This window comes from Lithobates pipiens, unplaced genomic scaffold (genome assembly GCF_037356315.1).
Source record: "Lithobates pipiens isolate NorthernLeopardFrog02 unplaced genomic scaffold, aLitPip1_a1.2 Scaffold_18, whole genome shotgun sequence".
In the NCBI taxonomy this organism is placed as follows: Eukaryota; Metazoa; Chordata; class Amphibia; order Anura; family Ranidae; genus Lithobates; species Lithobates pipiens.
The window spans coordinates 619,377,051-619,395,137 of record NW_027507758.1 but is presented as its reverse complement, the minus strand read 5'-3'; the positions used below and the strand labels follow the sequence as shown (position 1 = coordinate 619,395,137).

Below are 18,087 nucleotides of genomic sequence, written 5' to 3'. Positions count from 1 at the left end.
GAGGGTAGATTGAAAGTAGAATTCCAGCTTGCGCTAGCCTTAAAAACTGCCCCCCGTCCACTTACCCCTAACACCTATGTGGACTAACCTATTTTCAGACTGTTCCAATCTGGTCATGTTATCTCACCTGTGTGATCCAGCAGCGTATGCAGGGGAGAGGGGGGAGCAACAATAACAACTGTGACATGGAAATCTAGGGGTGACATCACCTCATCAGGCTTTATCAGCCATTGCCAAGCTCTTTCTCCCCTGCAGCCGCTGTTGACTGACACAGGTAAGATCACATGACCAGACCATAAAATGATGCCCCCCCCTGAAAAAAATTCTGCGGACGCCCATGACCCCAGTATCATCTTCTTCAGCGGACAGTCTGCCTTCAGATAAATGTGTTCTCTGCAGCGGATTCTCTGCGAGACCACTTTTATCGGGGGTGGGAAAGGGGCACCCCTCCCGCCGCTCTCCGGTCGTCTCTGCCGCTTACCGGAGCCGTCGGTAGCAGCGGAGATGATCGCGTCTGCTCTCCTCTGAGCCTGAATGCCAAGTGTGGGGACGTCGCTTCCGTCTTCCATAGCATTGGAGGGCGGAAGCGTCGTTCAAACCTCACTTCCGCCCCAATGCTCTTAAAGGGCAATTTTTTTATTTTCAAATGACATTTTTTTTATTGCATTTTAGACCTCTTTTTGACCCCAGATCTCATATTTAAGAGGTTCTGTCATGCTTTTTTTTCTAATACAAGGGGTGTTTCCATTCCTTGTAATAGAAATAAAAGTGACCCAAATGTTTTTGTTTTAAAAGGACAGTGTCAAAATAAAAAGTAAAATAAATAAGAAAAAAAAAAATTCAAGAGCCCCAATCCCGCCGAGCTCTCATTCAGAAGCGAACACATACGTAAGTCGCGCCCGCATATGAAATCGGTGTTCAAACCAGACATATGAGGTATCACAGCGATCGTTAGAGGGAGAGCAATAATTCTAGGCCTAGACCTCCTCTGTAACTCAAAACCGGTAATCTGTAAAAAAATTTCATTGTCGCTTATGGAGATTTTTAAGGGTAAAACTTTGAATAGAAAGGGTTGCCTCGATCAGTTAGATCTAGAGGTAGGGGAGGGTACCATCATCGTTTGGAGTGAACTATTGGAGAAAAAGACCTGGGGCTGCTCCAAGCATGCCCCTGGTTTAGAAAGGGATTAGGACTATCATGGCACCCATACATAGAGCAGGGGATTGTAATAAAATGTAAATAATTTATTTAAGAAAAATACATGATTAACCACTTGCTTACTGGGCACTTAAACCCCCCTCCTGCTCAGACCAATTTTCAGCTTTCAGCGCTGATGCACTTTGAATGACAATTACGCGGTGATACAACACTGTACCCAAATGAAATTTTTATCATTTTTTTCCCACAAATAGAGCTTTCTTTTGGTAGTATTTAATTACAGCTGGGAGTTTTATTTTTTGCTAAACAAACAAAAAAAGATGCAAAATAAAAAATCATGTTTCATAGTTAGTTATAAAATTTTGCAAACAGGTCATTTTTCTCCTTCATTGAAATGCGCTGATGAGGCGGCACTGGTGGGCACTGATAGGCTGCACTGGTGGGCACTGATAGGCATAGTTAAAGCGGCACTAATAGGCACAGATAAGGTGGCACCGATAGGCACAGATAAGGAGGTACTGATGGGCACAGAAAAGGCGGCACTGATGGGCAAAGATGGGCACAGATAAGATGGCACGGATGGGTGGCACTAAGGGGCACTGATAGGTACCACTGATAGATGGGACTGATGGGCACTGATAGGTGGCACTGATAGGTGGCTCTGATAGCTGGCCCTGATGGGCACTGGTAGATGACCTGATGGGCACGGATATGTGGCACTGGGGTGCAGCACTGTTGTTGAGGCAGATTGTGGGCACTGATAGGTGGCACTGTGGGCACTGATGGGTGGCACTTTTTTATTACTGAGGTGGCACTGGCAGGGGGCAGGTGGGCACTGATAAGCTGGCCGTGATCGGGACTGATGTGCCGATCACGGCCGCCGGTGATTGGCTTTTTTTTTTTTCTCCTTGCGCTGTCAGCGCGAGGAGGAAAAATAGCCGATTGCCGGCTCCGTTGTGTCACATGATCAGCTGACCACGTGGTAAGGGGTCGGGATCGACCCCTTGCTTCGATCCGTGATCAGGCGAGTCTCATAGACTCGCTGATCACAGAGCGCGCCGCGCGCGCCCCTCAGGGGGCACGCAGGCCGTTCGTGCACGGGACGACGTCAATAGACGTAGTCCCGGCAAAGCAGGTCCGCGCTGTAGCCGTCATTCGGCTATAGCGCGGATCTCTAGTGGTTAAAATCAATTGTACATAAATTGATAAACAGTTAATGACAGCTGTACATGGTAAATACAAATCGTTCCAAAGGAACAAGTGAACCCCATTAGTAGTAAGGGAAGCAGAGATGTATGTCTTTACGTGGTCCTCTACATGTTTCGCAACTGTAGTCGCTTCCTCAGGAGAAGTAAATTACACCATCTATAAGGTAAGTACATTCTCATAGTTACATATTCAAAAATCATTTAAATATTTAATGACTAAAAATAAACAAAACAATATACAGTATAGCACACATAGTATGAATGTTAAGGGTTCCTATTTGTTCATATGTTGCTTACCAATGGGGATCAGTGGAGCACAAAGCAGCACCCCCCCCTTTTCCCCCCTCCCCCATTTTTCCAAAAGCACATTTGTGAGGTCAGGCACTGATGTTGGATGAGAAGGCCTGGCTTGCAATCTCAATCATCCCAAATGTGTTCTATCAGGTTAAGGTCAGAACTCTTCCACCCCAAACTCTCTCATCCATGTCTTTATAGACCTTGCTTTGTGCACTGGTCCAAACCATTTGGTCAAAGGGGGATTATGGTGTGGGGCCATTTTCCGGGGTTGGGCTTGGCTTGGCCCCTTAGTTCCAGTGAAGGGAACTCTTAAGGCGTCAGCATACCAAGACATTTTGGACAATTTCATGCCCCCAATTTTGTGGGAACAGTTTGGGGATGACCCCTTTCTGTTTCGACATGAGACTGCGCACCAGTGCACAAAGCAAGGTCCATAAAGAAATGGATGAGCGAGTTTGTGGTGGAACTAAGAGGCCAAGCCCAACCCCTGGAAAAACAACCCCACACCATATTCCCCCCTCCACCAAATGATTTGAAGGAGTAGCCCAATATTTTCAGCAATATAGTGTGGATGAGCGAGTTTGAGGTGGAGGAACTTGACTGGCCTGCAAAGAGTCCTGACCTCAGCCCGATAGAACAACTTTGGGGTCAATTACAGCGGAGACTGTGAGCCAAGCCTTCTCGTCCAACATCAGTGCCTGACCTCGCAAATGCGCTTCTGGAAGAATGGTGAAACATTCCCATAGACACACTCCTAAACCTTGTGGACGGCCTTCCCAGAAGAGTTGAAGCTGTTATAGCTGCAAAGGGTGTTCCAACTCAATATTGAACCCTACGGACTATGACTGGGATGCCATTAAAGTTCATGTGTGTGTAAAGGCAGGCGTCCCAATACTTTTTTGTAATATAATGTAGTTGTGTATAAAATGCACTACTTATCTTTCAAAAAGCGTTTCTCAGCGCTAAACCTTTCATACAATTTCTAAATTGCTGCATTTGTAAATTTCAAAAGCCAGTATAAAGGAATAGTAGTGGTACTCTGCACAGTGTCCTGGAACCTGCAGGACAAGGACACAATGGGACAGAAGCCAAAATCCTGGGACTGTCTTACTGCAATATCTAAGACAGTTGGAAATAACCACAAGGCCATATTCACGGTATGACGGGTTTCTCAGAGCTGCAGTTCCTCTGAGCTCCACAAGGTGGATCTCACTTATACGGAGACAGGAAGTGATGTCAGATACAGACAGGAAGTGATGTCAGGTATAAATAGATAGTTCCAGGTGAGAGGTGAGTCGGGAGGAAGTAGAGAGAAGACATTGGTAGAAGTGGCAGTAGAGGAGGTAATAAGATCTTATTTTCTATTTACACCCAGTAACCCCCCCCCCCCCCGTCATGTCCGTCCTCTTCCTCCATAGTCACTGTGATGTCTTTTATCTCCAGCAGATGATGATACACACATATATAGTGTGGAAACCTAGATTAACCCCTTCAGGGGCAGGACATTTCCCCACTTATGGGGCCGGAACATTCTCTTCATGTTGGAGATGTGTCACCTTTCCCACCAATCACCTTCTCACCTCATCAGTCTATACTAACGGATTATACCTCTGTTAGGGGGCAGGAGACGGAGGGGGGATGGTGGTTATTTAAGGGGAGATGTCTGTTTCTCACTAGGGATGAGATGAGCAGTCCTGGGTTCGGTTGGATAGTTCTTGGGGGAACTTCAAAGATCTTTGAATGCCAAACCTTATTGAAATCCATGTGAGCTGAATCTGTGAAATTCAAAAATGCCAATTTTCTGGGTTTATAGGCAAGGGATTGTCAAAAATAGTATGGGGGTGGGGACTTCCCTGGGGAAAATGGACCAATGCAAACAAAACATTTTAAAGAATTACATTCAGCCGGGAACAGTGATGTTTTAATTGCTTACAGTGAAAAATGAAAACTGTCCAATTCCTTTAAACAACATACCTGGGGGGGGGTCCTAAACTTGCCTGTGAGGAGGCATCTCTATGATGTACAGAAAGTACATTTTGACATTTACAAAGGATTTATTTTTTAATTGCCAGCAAATGACATTTCCTTGCTGGCTTAAAAGCACAGAGACACTCCAAGCTGTCAATGAAATGTCATTTGCCCGCAATGTTAGTGTATAGTTGTCTCTACACAGCAAGAGCAGGGGCCTAGTGTCATTACACACAGGGTGCAGGGTTTATGAGTGCATTACACACAGGGTGCAGGGTTTATGAGTGCATTACACACAGGGTGCAGGGTTTATGAGTGCATTACACACAGGGTGCAGGTTTTATGAGTGCATTACACACAGGGTGCAGGGTTTATAAGTGCATTACACACAGGGTGCAGGTTTTATGAGTGCATTACACACAGGGTGCAGGGTTTATGAGTGCATTACACTCAGGGTGCAGGGTTTATGAGTGCATTACACTCAGGGTGCAGGGTTTATGAGTGCATTACACTCAGGGTGCAGGGTTTATGAGTGCATTACACACAGGGTGCAGGGTTTATGAGTGCATTACACTCAGGGTGCAGGGTTTATGAGTGCATTACACACAGGGTGCAGGGTTTAGGAGTGAATAATACACAAGGTGCAGGTTTTAGGAGTGCATTATTCACAGGGTACAGGAGTACGTTATGCACAGGGTGTAAGATCTAGGTGTATGTGATGCGCATGGTTAAGGAGTACGTTACGCACAAGGTGCAGGGTTCAGAAGTACCTTACACACAGGGTTCAGGAGTACGTTACACGGTGCAGGGTTCAGGAATGTGTTACAGGATGCAGGGTTCAGGAGTATGCTACTCAGGAGTGAATTAGGCACAGGGTGCCGAGTTTCAAGATGCAGTTTAGGAGTGTATTATTCACAGGGTTCAGGAGTACGTTATGCACAGGGTGCAAGTTCCAGGAGTACATGACGCTCAGGGTGCAGGGTTCAGGAGTACGTTACACACAGGGTTCAAGAGTATGTTAAACACAAGGTGCAGGGTTCAGGAGTATGTCACACACAGGGTGCAGGGTTCAAGAGTACATGACGCTCAGGGTGTAGGGTTCAGGAGTATGTGACGCTCAGGGTGCAGGGTTCAGGAGTACGTGACGCTCAGGGTTCAAGGTTTAGGCAGTATGTTACGCAGAAGGTGTGGGGATCAGAAGTGAATAATGCGCAGGGTGCCGAGTTTCAAGGTGCAGTTCAGGAGTGTATTACACAAAGGGTGCAGGGTTCCAGAATGCATATCTCATAGGCCAGCTGACAACCAAAAATGGTCTTCACCCTAAATTGTTTCAAATCCCCCCGCCCAGTACAGAGCTCTTTTTCCATCTCCAAATAAAGGCGTTATTCAATGATAAATTAACCAGAAATCCAGGCTAAATTATTACGAGGAGAGGTACTACTCCACCCAATATATAACAATAACCACAAGAATATAGATACGCACCAGTATAGAAATAATGCAAACTTTATATAAAGGATCAGTAATAGACTTTATACACATATATTTATATATATATATATATATATATATTATTGTTATTGGGCAGAAGATATTGCATGTGCAATATTTGTTCTGGTTTATGAAAAGCTGAACACTGTGTCAGTGGTGATGCAGATATCACTGTAGGCAATCAAGAGTCAGCCAATCTAGTTTGCTTCCCAACCCCTTACTTCCCCATCCTAATATTGTACAACCAATACAATCCAGATTATTCTCTGTCTACAGGGAAACCTGCATAGATCACATGACCACATAAATAATGATGGAAGAATACCGGAGTCACATAACTGAGAAGATACTAAATCTCACCCTGGAGATCATCTACCTGCTGACCGGAGAGGTGAGGAGAATTCTGGGAGGTCACATGACATCATTCTTATCTCTATTAATAAAAACAGACCTGACCAGAGAAGTGAGGAGGATTCTGGGATTCTAACATATTATTCCTATTGGTTCCTCAATACAGAGATTTTCTCTTGTGAAGTCAGGTAATGATATGACCATCACAGTGCCTCCATGTGACTCCCTAAAACCTGAAAGACACAACATGCAGAAGATTCTAGAAGTCACCAAGAAGATGATGGAGCTGCTGACAGGAGAGGTGAGCGGTGCTGGGAATTCTGGGACATTATCCAGTAACAGACAAGGGATGTGTCTGGATGGTGACTTTATCATTGTGTGTGTCAGGTTCCTATAAGGTGTCAGGATGTCACTGTCTATTTCTCCATGGAGGAGTGGGAGTATTTAGAAGGACACGAGGATCTCTACAAGGACGTCATGATGGACAATCAGCCGCCCCTCACATCACCGGGTAAGAGGAGACTTTATTGTAAAGGAGAGAGCAGTACGGAGGCTCCACCTAGATCCCCCATCATCTGATAAACACATAGAAACAATGTATTCAGTCAGTGTGTGTGTTTCCTACAGATGGATCCAGTAATGGGAACCCACCAGAGAGATGTCCCCGTCCTCTGTATTCCTGGGATTCCACACAGGAAGATCACACCATCCCCCACCATCATCAGGTAGGTGGAGTTGAGGGTCTGGAACATAAAGTGATTGAACACTCTGACATGTGGAGACGATGTGTGGACTCTACAAGATGATATTTTCTATGTGATCTCACATCATAAATACTTCTATTTTACAGATGTTATTTTCTGCCATTCTGTTGGTTTAGGGTGAAGATCTGATGGACATGAAAGTTGAGGGTGAAGTAGAAGAGACGTATGTGAGGGATAAACAGCAATATATGGAGGAGGGTGGAATGTCAAAGACATTCAAAGAGGAGGACAATCCTATAGAGATCAGCACAGGTGAGCCATATTATATTCTTCTGTTATCTCTGCTCTGTTACAGCACACTGATTGGTCCAGAATGGGGCGAGAGATTAGTGATATCAGCCAATAGTAGGTTGGCATTAGTCAGTGATACCCATCTGGCACATTAGAACTTCTTTTCTCTCAGATAAACCCTCCTCTTTGTGCTGCAGACACAATTTATGTATTCACACATGTTTTATATAGATTCTGGGGTCAGCATGAGGGGTATATCTTGCTGGGGGGGGGGGGACCTACTGTAAAAACAGCTTGTCCCCATGTAGATAAGGACATGGACCTCTTCCCCACAATGCTGGCCTGTTGGTTGTGGGAGTCTGCAGCTGGGGGACTAGTTGGAATCTGGAAACCTCCTTTAAAAATGAAGTTAGTTCCTAGAAACTGCCTCCCCCATGAGAACATCTATGTTAAGCAAAGAAACATGCAAACCCATGTCCCAAAACGTTGAACTATTGTCAATCATGTTGTCCAGTGACACTTATCCACGTCACTCACAGTGAATGAAAGATGGATATCTGGGGCCTCCCTACTTTAAAGGTGGCTTCCACATTCCTTTCTTTTCAGATCCTTTGTCCTCATCATCATGAGGACAAGATGTGGAAATACGGGGAAATTTAGGAAAAAGTGATTACAGGTCAATTTGTTTTAGCATAAATCACACAAATTGGAAACACGGGTAATACAAAGACACAGAATTTCAAACGAGCCAACTTTCCTAAACTACTTGCCATAAGATATTAAATGGGATAAAATCCTAGGTACAAAGAACACGGAGGAAAAATGAGTGTGCTTTAAGAGCATATTAAATAAAGGTATTGGCCAGTGCATCCCAATGGGAAATAAATGTAAAGGAGCTAACAAAAGTCCTGGGTGGCTTAACTCCAACGTAAAAATACATATAAAAGCAAAGGAGAAGGCCTTCAAAAAATACAAGGTTAAGGGGTCATCACCAGCATTCCAACTTTACAAAGAATGCAATAAGAAATGTAAGGTTGCAATCAGGGTGGCTAAGATAGAACACGAAAGGCACATAGCAGAGGAAAGTAAAAACAAAAATTATTTAAGTATATAAATAGTAAGAAAGGGAGGTCAGAACATATTGGCCCCATAAAGAATGGTGAAGGGAATCTGGTTACAAAAGATGGAGAGATGGCGAAGGTTTTGAATTTATTCTTCTCAGTCTTCACGAGGGAATCGGAGGGGGGATTCAGTGACCAAGACTGCAATGTTTATCCTCATGACACATCACAGTGCGCACCCTCATGGCTAACAGAGGATAGAATTAGAAATAGACTTGAAAAACGTAACATTAATGAGTCACCAGGACCAGATGGCTTACACCCGAGGGTCCTTAAGGAACTCAGTTAATTGATTGCCAGACCATTGTTCCTAATTTTTACGAACAGTCTACTGACTGGAATGGTACCAGCTGATTGGAGAAATGCTAATGTAGCACCAATATTTAAAAAGAGCCCAAAATACATCGCTGGGAATTACAGACCGGTTAGCCTAACATCAATAGTATGTAAACTCTTGGAGGGGATGATAAGGGACTATATACAAGATTTTAGTAATGAGAACGGTATCATTAGCAGTAATCAGCATGGATTCATGAAGAATCGTTCTTGCCAAACCAATCTACTAACCTTCTATGAGGAGGTGAGTTGCCATCTAGATAAAGGAAGGCCCGTAGACGTGGTGTATCTGGATTTTGCAAAAGCATTTGCTACAGTTCCCCATAAATGTTTACTGTACAAGATAAGGTCTGTCAGCATGGACCATAGGGTGAGTACATGAATTGAAAACTAGCTATGGGTCGAGTTCAGAGGGTGGTGATAAATGGGGAGTACTTGGAATAGTCTGGTGTGGAAAGCGGGGTCGCCCAGGGTTCTGTCATTGGACCAATTCTATTTAATTCATTCATAAACGACCTGGAGGATGGGATAAACAGCTCAATCTCAGTATTTGTGGACAATACTAAGCTAAGCAGGGCAATAACGTTTACGCAGGATGACGAAACCTTGCAAGAAGATCTAAACAAATTAATAGGATGGGCAACTACATGGCAAATGAGGTTTATTGTTGAAAAAATGCAAAACTAATGCATTTTGGTGCCAAAAATATTAATGCAATCTACTCGCGAGGGGGAGAACCTCTGGGGGAATCTAGGATGGAAAAGGACCTGCGGGTCCTAGTAGATGATAGGCTTAGCAATGCCAAGCTGCTGCTAACAAAGCCAACAGAATATTGGCATTAAAAAGGGGATTAACTCCAGAGATAAAACAATAATTCTCCCGCTCTACAAGACTCTGGTCTGGCCACACCTGGAATATGCTGTCCAGTTCTGGGCACCAGTCCTCAGTAAGGATGTACTGGAAATGGAGCGAGTACAAAGAAGGGCAACTAAGCTAATAAAGGGTCTGGAGGATATTAGTTATGAGGAAAGGTTGCAAGCACTGAACTTATTCTCTCTGGAGAAGAGACACTTGAGAGGGGATATGATTTCAATATACAAATACCGTACTGGTGACCCCACAATAGGGATAAAACTTTTCCACACAAGGAAGTTTAAAAAGCGACGCACTAAAATTAGAAGAGAAGCGGTTTAACCTTAAACTGTGTAGAGGGTTCTTTACGGTAAGAGCGGTAAGGATGTGGAATTCCCTTTTACAGGCGGTGGTCTCAGCAGGGAACATTGATAGTTTAAAAAAACGATTAGATAAGCACCTGAATGACTACAACATACAGGGATATACAATGTAATACTGACATATAATCACACACATAGGTTGGACTTGTTGGACTGGTGTCTTTTTTCAACCTCACCAACTATGTAACTAAGTAAGATGCTTTGCCATACCTGTAACCTCATATTATAGGAAAAGACAAGATATTTATACGTTTTATCCAGGAAATAAACACCCTCTATATTTGACACATCTTTTCAGAGGAAAATACTTCTCCAAACACCTTCTAGCATTGTGTGTCTCCAGAAGTCTAGGCCTATGGTCACCTGACCAGTCCCTAGCCTTGCGGTTATGTAAAGAGCATGCCCCTCCCAGTCCCCATTGGTTCCTGCTCTCAAGGCCGTGTAATGTCCCATAAACACGATCAGAAATTCCGCCAGCAAAAGTCTGATATGAGCTTTTGGTCGGAAATGTGTATGCTCCATCAGACTTTTGCTGGAATTTCCGGCCAGCAAAAGATTGAGAGCAGGTTCTGTAGAAAAAAGTTCCTATCAGAAATTCCGTTCGTCTGTATGCAATTCCGACGCACAAAAAAAACACACATGCTCGGAAACAATTCGGCCCATGCTCGGAAGCATTGAACTTCATATTCTCGGCTCGTCGTAGTGTTGTATGTCACCGCGTTCTTGACAGTCAAAAGTTCAGAGAACTTTTGTGTGACTGTGTGTATTCAAGCCAAGCTTGAGCGCAATTCCGTTGGAAAAAACATCCAAGATCTTTCCGATGGAAATTCCGCTCGTGTGTACGGGGCATAAATGTAGAAGGGATCAAGGAGGAGGACCAAAGGCCCTTTGACTGAAGGGGAAAAGGTCCCAACTGATTGGAATAGAGAGATTACAGAATATATTATTATAGAATATAGAGAACATCTGCCCACTCAAGTCTACCAGATCCAGATGGAATCTTAAATCAAGTGAACGAACCCTCTCATATTTAACGATCATGTTTTTATATTTTTCAGGACACGCCATCGAGGAACCCTCAAAGATTCATCTCACTTTATCTCCAGGTTGTAAAATGGAGGATAAGGATATCACAAGAGATTGTGGAGGAGAAAAGACAATGAGCTCAGCTATGGATGGTGGATTTCACAGTGTGGTTAGACGATCAAATCCCTCTGCCTCTGAGCAACTTCGTACTGTGAAGGATGGTGCTGAAATTCAGGAGGAGGAGAAATTTTCCTGTTCTAAATGTGGGGAAATCTTTAGCTCTGAATTAAGTCTTATTATACATCAGGGATCTCATACGTGTGAGAAGGTTCATTCCTGTTCTGAGTGCAGGAAATGTTTTCTTCATCAATCAGAACTCCTCATACATTACAGATCTCACACGGGCAAGAAGTCAAATTTCTGTGCCGACTGTGGGAAATGTTTTACAAAGAAATCAACTCTTGTTATACATCAGAGATCTCACACAGGGGAAAAGCCTTATTCCTGCACTGAGTGTGGGAAATGTTTTACACGGAAATCAGACCTTGTTCGACATTTGATATCTCACTCGGGGGAGAAGCTGCATTTCTGTCCTGAGTGCACAAAATGTTTTTTACAGAAATCAAACCTCGTTAGACATCAGAGATTGCACATGGAGGAGAAGCCGTATTCTTGCCCCAATTGTGGAAAATGTTTTTCACAGAAATCAGACCTTGTTAGACATCTGAGATCTCACACGGGGGAGAAGCCAAATTCCTGCCCTGAATGTGGGAAATGTTTTTCACAGAAAACGAGCCTTGTTATACATCAAAGATTGCACACGGGGGAAAAGCCATATTTCTGCCCTGAATGTAGGAAATGTTTTACATGGAAATCCCAATTTGTTAGACATCAGAGATCTCACACGGGGGAGAAGCCGTATTCCTGCCCTGAGTGCGGGAAACGTTATTCACGGAAAACAAACCTTGTTGTACATCAGCGATCTCACACAGGGGAGAAGCCGTATTTGTGCGCTGAATGTGGAAAATGTTATATACGGAAATCACATCTTGTTATACATCAGAGATTCCACACAGGCGAGAAGCCTTATTCCTGTCCCAAGTGTGGGAAATGTTTTGCACGGAAATCAGTCTTTAATACACACCAGAGATCTCACAAGTGAAACTGAAGTCAATGGGAGAAGAACCTTCAAAATGAATTCAGGCCATTTTAAAGGCTAATAGGCAAGAGATGGTGGAAGGGCATGGACAGCTAGGCACTGCCCTGTGAGATATTGAGATGCATACCGGGAAACTACAGACCAGTCAGCCTAACATCAATAACATGTAAAATTTTTAAGGAAAAAACATAAGGAACGCTATATAGAATTTTTGTCTCTGATAAAGGTATCGTAAGTGACAGCCAGCATGAATTTATGAAAGACTGTTCCTGCCATACCAACCTGTTCTTATTCTATGAGGAGCTAAGAGGACCTGTTACTGTGCCTTTTCACCTCACATCAGACCTACACCCAAGCCTGCTGGGGCTGATTTTAGAGACTGAGTTGAGAGAGAGAATCACAGTGTTTTCAGGGTCCGATTTGAGAGACTGCGGCCTGTATGAGGATCTTGGTCCTGATTGCTGGAAATTGCAAGTCACCAAGTTGTTGGGACCAGAGTAGCTGCCTGCCAGGAAATGATGAGATGAACCACATGCCCTAACTGCCCACCACTCATAGTTAGCCAAAATAGAGACTGCTTCTAGTTAGATGCTTAGCCTTTACTGATTGAACAATAATCAGGACAGTGCACCACCTAAAGATGCCGGACGCCAGTCAGTGTTAATTACTAAGTACTTTCACCACCTCCAGTGGTACCCCCCACTCTAGGAACGCATAAACCCACCCGCTGTTGGGGTTGTATGCACAATGTACCCTCTACCCACTAACTCACTCACTGCCCAAGAGATTGCCAATCACTTCAAAGACAAGATTTATGCAATACGTGAGGGCACCTCCACTCTGCATACTTCTTCCCCACTTACCATACCTTAACAGCACAGTCAACACTCCTCTTTTGAACTGGCTACTACTGAAGAGGTTACAAAACTTTTCTCAGATGCCCAATCAACTAATTGTCCCTTGGATCCTGTTCCCTCGCAACTACTATGGTCACCCTCTTATTCTATCCTATGCTCCCTCACTCACATCTTTAATCTCTCCCTCTCTAGTAGCATTTTCCCCCTCCCCCCTAAAGCATGCACAGATCACTCCCATCCAAGCCCTCACTGGACCCCACCAACCTGAACAACTTAATCTCATTGCTCCCATTCACCTCTAAACTTCTAGAATGCTTAGTCTACAACCGTCTTAGCTCCTACCCCATTGAAAATAACCTTCTTGATCCCTTACAGTCTGACTTTCGCTCACAGCACTCCACAGAAATTGCCTTACTAAAACTCAGTAACAATTTACTAACTGCTAAAGCCAATGGCCACTACTCCATACTCCTACTACTTGACCCCTCTGTGGCTTTTGATACTGTTGACCACCCGCTCCTTCTCAATAAACTCTGTTCCCTTGGCCTCCAAGATTCTGCTCTATCCTTGTTCTCTTCTGTCAGGGCTGGGCTCAGCCCTTCCTTCTCTGAGCTGGCCTCTCAGCTGTTGGCTAATTGCCAGCTCCCATCTCTCTCCACAGTGACTCACCTGTTGATGATATCCTGCTCGTTAGTCCTGCCTACTTAAGCCATCCAGCCCAGATGATCTCTGCCTTCGCCTTGGTCACATCTCTAGAGACGCTCTCCTGTGTTCCTGTTAAAGACTTGCTTGGCTGACATTCCTTCTGGCTCCAGATCCTGCTTTCTGATCTACTACACTCATCTCTGACTCCCTGACCTTTTTGCTTGTCTGACTATCCTTTCCGGTTCCTGAACTCTGGCTATGTTTTGACTACGTTTACTCTGTGTACCTTTTTTTATTATTATTAAACAAGTGAGATTTAACTGTACTTTTGTCTCAGTCTGATTCATGGTTTCTGGCATCCTCCTACCTATCACAGCACTCCTGCAGTGTTACCTACAACTCTGTCTCCTCTCCATTTCCTCTTTTTGTAGGGGTACCCCAAGGCTTTGTTCTTGGACCCCTTCTCTTCTCTATCTACACCTCCTCCCTTGGTCACTTGATAACCTCCCATGACTTCCAATAGCATCTCCATGCCGATGACACCCAAATCTATCTCTCTACTCCTTACCTCACCTCTTCAGTCTCCTCTCCCAATACTAACTGACATATCAGCTTGGATGTCACACCACTTTCTTAACCACTTGCTCACTGGGCACTTAAACCCCCCTCCTGCCCAGACCAATTTTCAGCTTTTAGTGCTCTCACACTTTGACAATTACTCAGTCATGCAACACTGTACCCGAATGATATTGGTGGTATTTGATCACCTCTGGCTTTTTTATTTTTTGCGCTATAAATGAAAAAATACAGAAAATTTGGGAAAAAAAATGCATTTTTCTTCGTTTTTGTGATAAAATTTTGCAAATTAGCAATTTTTCTTCATAAATGTTGGCCACAATTTATACTGCTACATATCTTTGGTAAAAATAACCCAAATTAGTGGATATTATATGGTCTGTGTGAAATTTATAGTCTACAAGCTGTGGTGCAAATCATAAAAAAAATTATCACATCTGGTGTACTGAGGCCAATCTCATTTCTTGAGACCCTAACAAGCCAGGAAAGTGCAAATGCCCCCCAAATTACCCCTTTTTGGAAAGTAGACATTCCAGGGTATTTAGTAAGAGGCATGGTGAGTTATTTGAAGTTGTCTTTTTTTTCCACAATTCTTTGAAAAATTAAGATTTTATTTTATTTTTATTCACAGAATTGTCATTGTAATAGCTTATTTCTCTCACATGGCATGTGTATACCACAAATGACACCCCAAAACACATTCTGCTACTCCTCCTGAGTATTACGATACCACATGTGTGGGACTTTTTCACTAACTGGCCACATACAGAGGCCCAACATGCAGGGAGCACCATCAGGGAGCATGCAGGGAGCATAAGTTACACATCAAACTTGTTGACTACATTTTTGAAGGCCCTGAAGCACCAGGACAATGGAAACATCCAGAAAATTACCCCATTTTGGAAATCAGACACCCCCAACGTATAATCTATGAGGCATAATGAGTCTTTTGAAAGGTTAATTTTTTCGAGAAGTTTTTGGAAAATGGGAACAGGAATTCGGAGTCCGAATTTGGTGTGACCGTTTGTATGCAAGACAGTTTGAGCGAAATTCCGTCTGGAAAACCATCAGAGCTTTTTCCGACCAAAAATTCTGATTGTGTGTATGTGGCATAAGACACTTCGAAACAATGAAAAGGCCCGTGTTCGCGCCCCGGGGTCTTCGTCTGCATGGGATCCACGGGTGGCGAGTCTAGATGGTTGGAATTACTCTCTACTACACTTTCCCTCCTCTTTCTTTCCTTTCCTTACTATCTCCCTTCCTTAAATACAGTCCATCCATTTACAGAAACATTTTGTTCCTTGCGGTATGTTTAACTGATGATCGGGACCTGCATATAGGTCTATAGGTACTACCACTGTGTTGGACACACTCTTTCTTAGAGCTGAGCCTCAACACTGGTGGGTCAACCAGCAAAGCCTTACGCTCGATAATTGCAGGATGCTTCTACGTTACCTACGGAAGTCGGCTGATGCTTTCTTACTTCCCTCCCCGCTACCCCCCTTGTTTTTGTGCTCTGTATTTTTGCATTGTAATATGTAAACCTTAAAGTGGTTGTAAACCCTTACAAACCACTTTGACCTACAGGTAAGCCTAGATTAAGGCTTACCTGTAGGTCCAAGAAATATCTCCTAAACCTACACGGTTTAGGAGATATTTGCCAAAACACAGGCACCGCTGTCTATGGCGAGCAGGCGCACTGAGCGCGCCGCTGTCAACGGCGATATGCCGCGAGTGGTGGCTCCTGTGCGCGCATGTGCGGGAGTGATGTCATAGCGGCTTCGTCGAATGACAGCGCCGGAGCAGCGAGACCCACCGAGAAGATGGAGGCTCCATACACAAGGGGACAGCCGTGACTTCACTGACTCCTGTGTCAGGTAAGTGACACGTAATGGACTACTATGCGATGCATTGTAGTCCATTATTCTTTAACTTTGCAGGGAATCAAAGAGGAAGTAAACCCATCAGGGTTTACTTCCTCTTTAATAAAAATTGTAAATTTTAAGAAAAGGCCTATGTTCATAGTTTGACAGATCTCACAGAGCTGCAGTTCCCCCGAGCTCCACAAGATGGTGATCTCACTTATAATGAGACGAAAGACTCTATGGAAACAGACAGGAAGTGATGTCAGGTACAGACAGGAAGTTCCGGGTGAGAGGTGAGTCAGGGAAGTAGAGAGGAGACATTGCTGGAAGTGGCAGTAGAGGAGGTAATGAGATCTTATTTTCTATTTATACCCAGTAATCCCCCCGTCATGTCCGTCCTCTTCCTCCATAGTCACTGTGATGTCTTTTATCTCCAGTAGATGATGATACACACATATATAGTGTGGAAACCTAGATTAACCCCTTCAGGGGCAGAACATTTCCCCACTTACGGTGCCGGAACATTCCCTTCATTGTGAAGATGTGTCACCTTTCCCACCAATCACCTTCTCACCTCATCAGTCTATACTAACGGATTATATGACTTTTATTAGGGGCAGGAGATTGGGGGCGCTATTTAGGGTGAGCTGAACAGTGCTGGGTTCAGTTGGGGTGTTCAGTGAACTTCGAAGATCTTTGAATGTCAAAACCAAACCCCTATTTTACACGTGACGTCTAGGAGATTAACCCCCCTTGATGACCAGTCCATTTTTTACATTACGGCACAGCCTTAAATTAACTACTTCCCACCTGGCCAATATACATATGCAGCCGGGTGGGTGCCCTCTCCTTCTGAGTGGACGTTCAGGAATGTCCTTCAGAAGGAGGGGGATTGCGCACGCATCTCGGATCGGCAGGAGGGCTCTGTGATTGGCCCTCCTGATCACGTGACTGCCGTGTCCAATCACAGCCATCATGTGATGTAAACAAACACCCGGTTGCTAGGCATTCGGCTCTCCTCTCCTCACGGGCAAGTTGTCGATGAGGAGAGGAGAGCGGATCGCTGCAGCCGGCTGGTGATCAGTGAGTATGAGCTGTTTTTTTTTTTTTTTTACAGCTTTTTACTCACTGATCACCAACCTAGTGTAAACACACTATATACCAAATAATAAAAACACATGTCCCCCACATATGTCCTTCTAAAATCACATGTCCCAATGATTATCTGCACACATCTGTCCGTGATCACACAAACCAATTATTATACAATTTTTTTTACCAAACATGTAGCAGAATACATTTTGGCTTAAATTTATGACAAAATTCGATTTTATTGGATTTCTTTTAAATTAGAAATAGACTGAGTATAGCCTCAAATACAAAATATACGTAATACATATAACAATACCATCATCCCAATTGATAATTGTCAAGAATTGGGAATTCTAAGGATATTGTGGCAGTTGCTGAGGCTGCTCCCTTGATATCCACACCCAAAAATGTTTGTTGAGGGGACTATTGCGGTACTAAATAAATCATAAAAGACTTTGTTATAAAAAATTACAAGTAATTTAATAAGGACAAAAAAATGTAATCCATCAAAACTTTCATATTGTTAAAATCATATACACCACAATTTAATAAACTACCGACGGGTAACCCCGTAAGGTTTCTATTGAAGAGGGGTACAGAAACGTTTCCTCTACCGGTTTCGCGGCGAACCGCTTCTTCAGGAGGATAGTCCACAAAGGAGGAAGCAGTAGATCACAGGACCCATCGGTTTCCTCCCACGGCAGATG

General features: G+C 43.8%; 1 protein-coding gene across 1 annotated transcript in view; it reads left to right on the top strand.

Moving 5' to 3' along the window:
- Positions 1-3,945: 3,945 nt before the first annotated feature.
- Positions 3,946-18,087, top strand: part of LOC143986850 (uncharacterized) — a 60,512-nt gene continuing 46,370 nt past the window's right edge. The window contains exons 1-7 of the mRNA XM_077485259.1: positions 3,946-4,006; positions 6,399-6,513; positions 6,640-6,774; positions 6,861-6,984; positions 7,101-7,198; positions 7,354-7,489; positions 11,219-12,172. Coding sequence (XP_077341385.1) covers positions 6,433-6,513; positions 6,640-6,774; positions 6,861-6,984; positions 7,101-7,198; positions 7,354-7,489; positions 11,219-12,172 — 1,528 coding nt within the window. The 5' untranslated portion in view covers positions 3,946-4,006; positions 6,399-6,432. The remainder of the gene's footprint in view (positions 4,007-6,398; positions 6,514-6,639; positions 6,775-6,860; positions 6,985-7,100; positions 7,199-7,353; positions 7,490-11,218; positions 12,173-18,087) is intronic.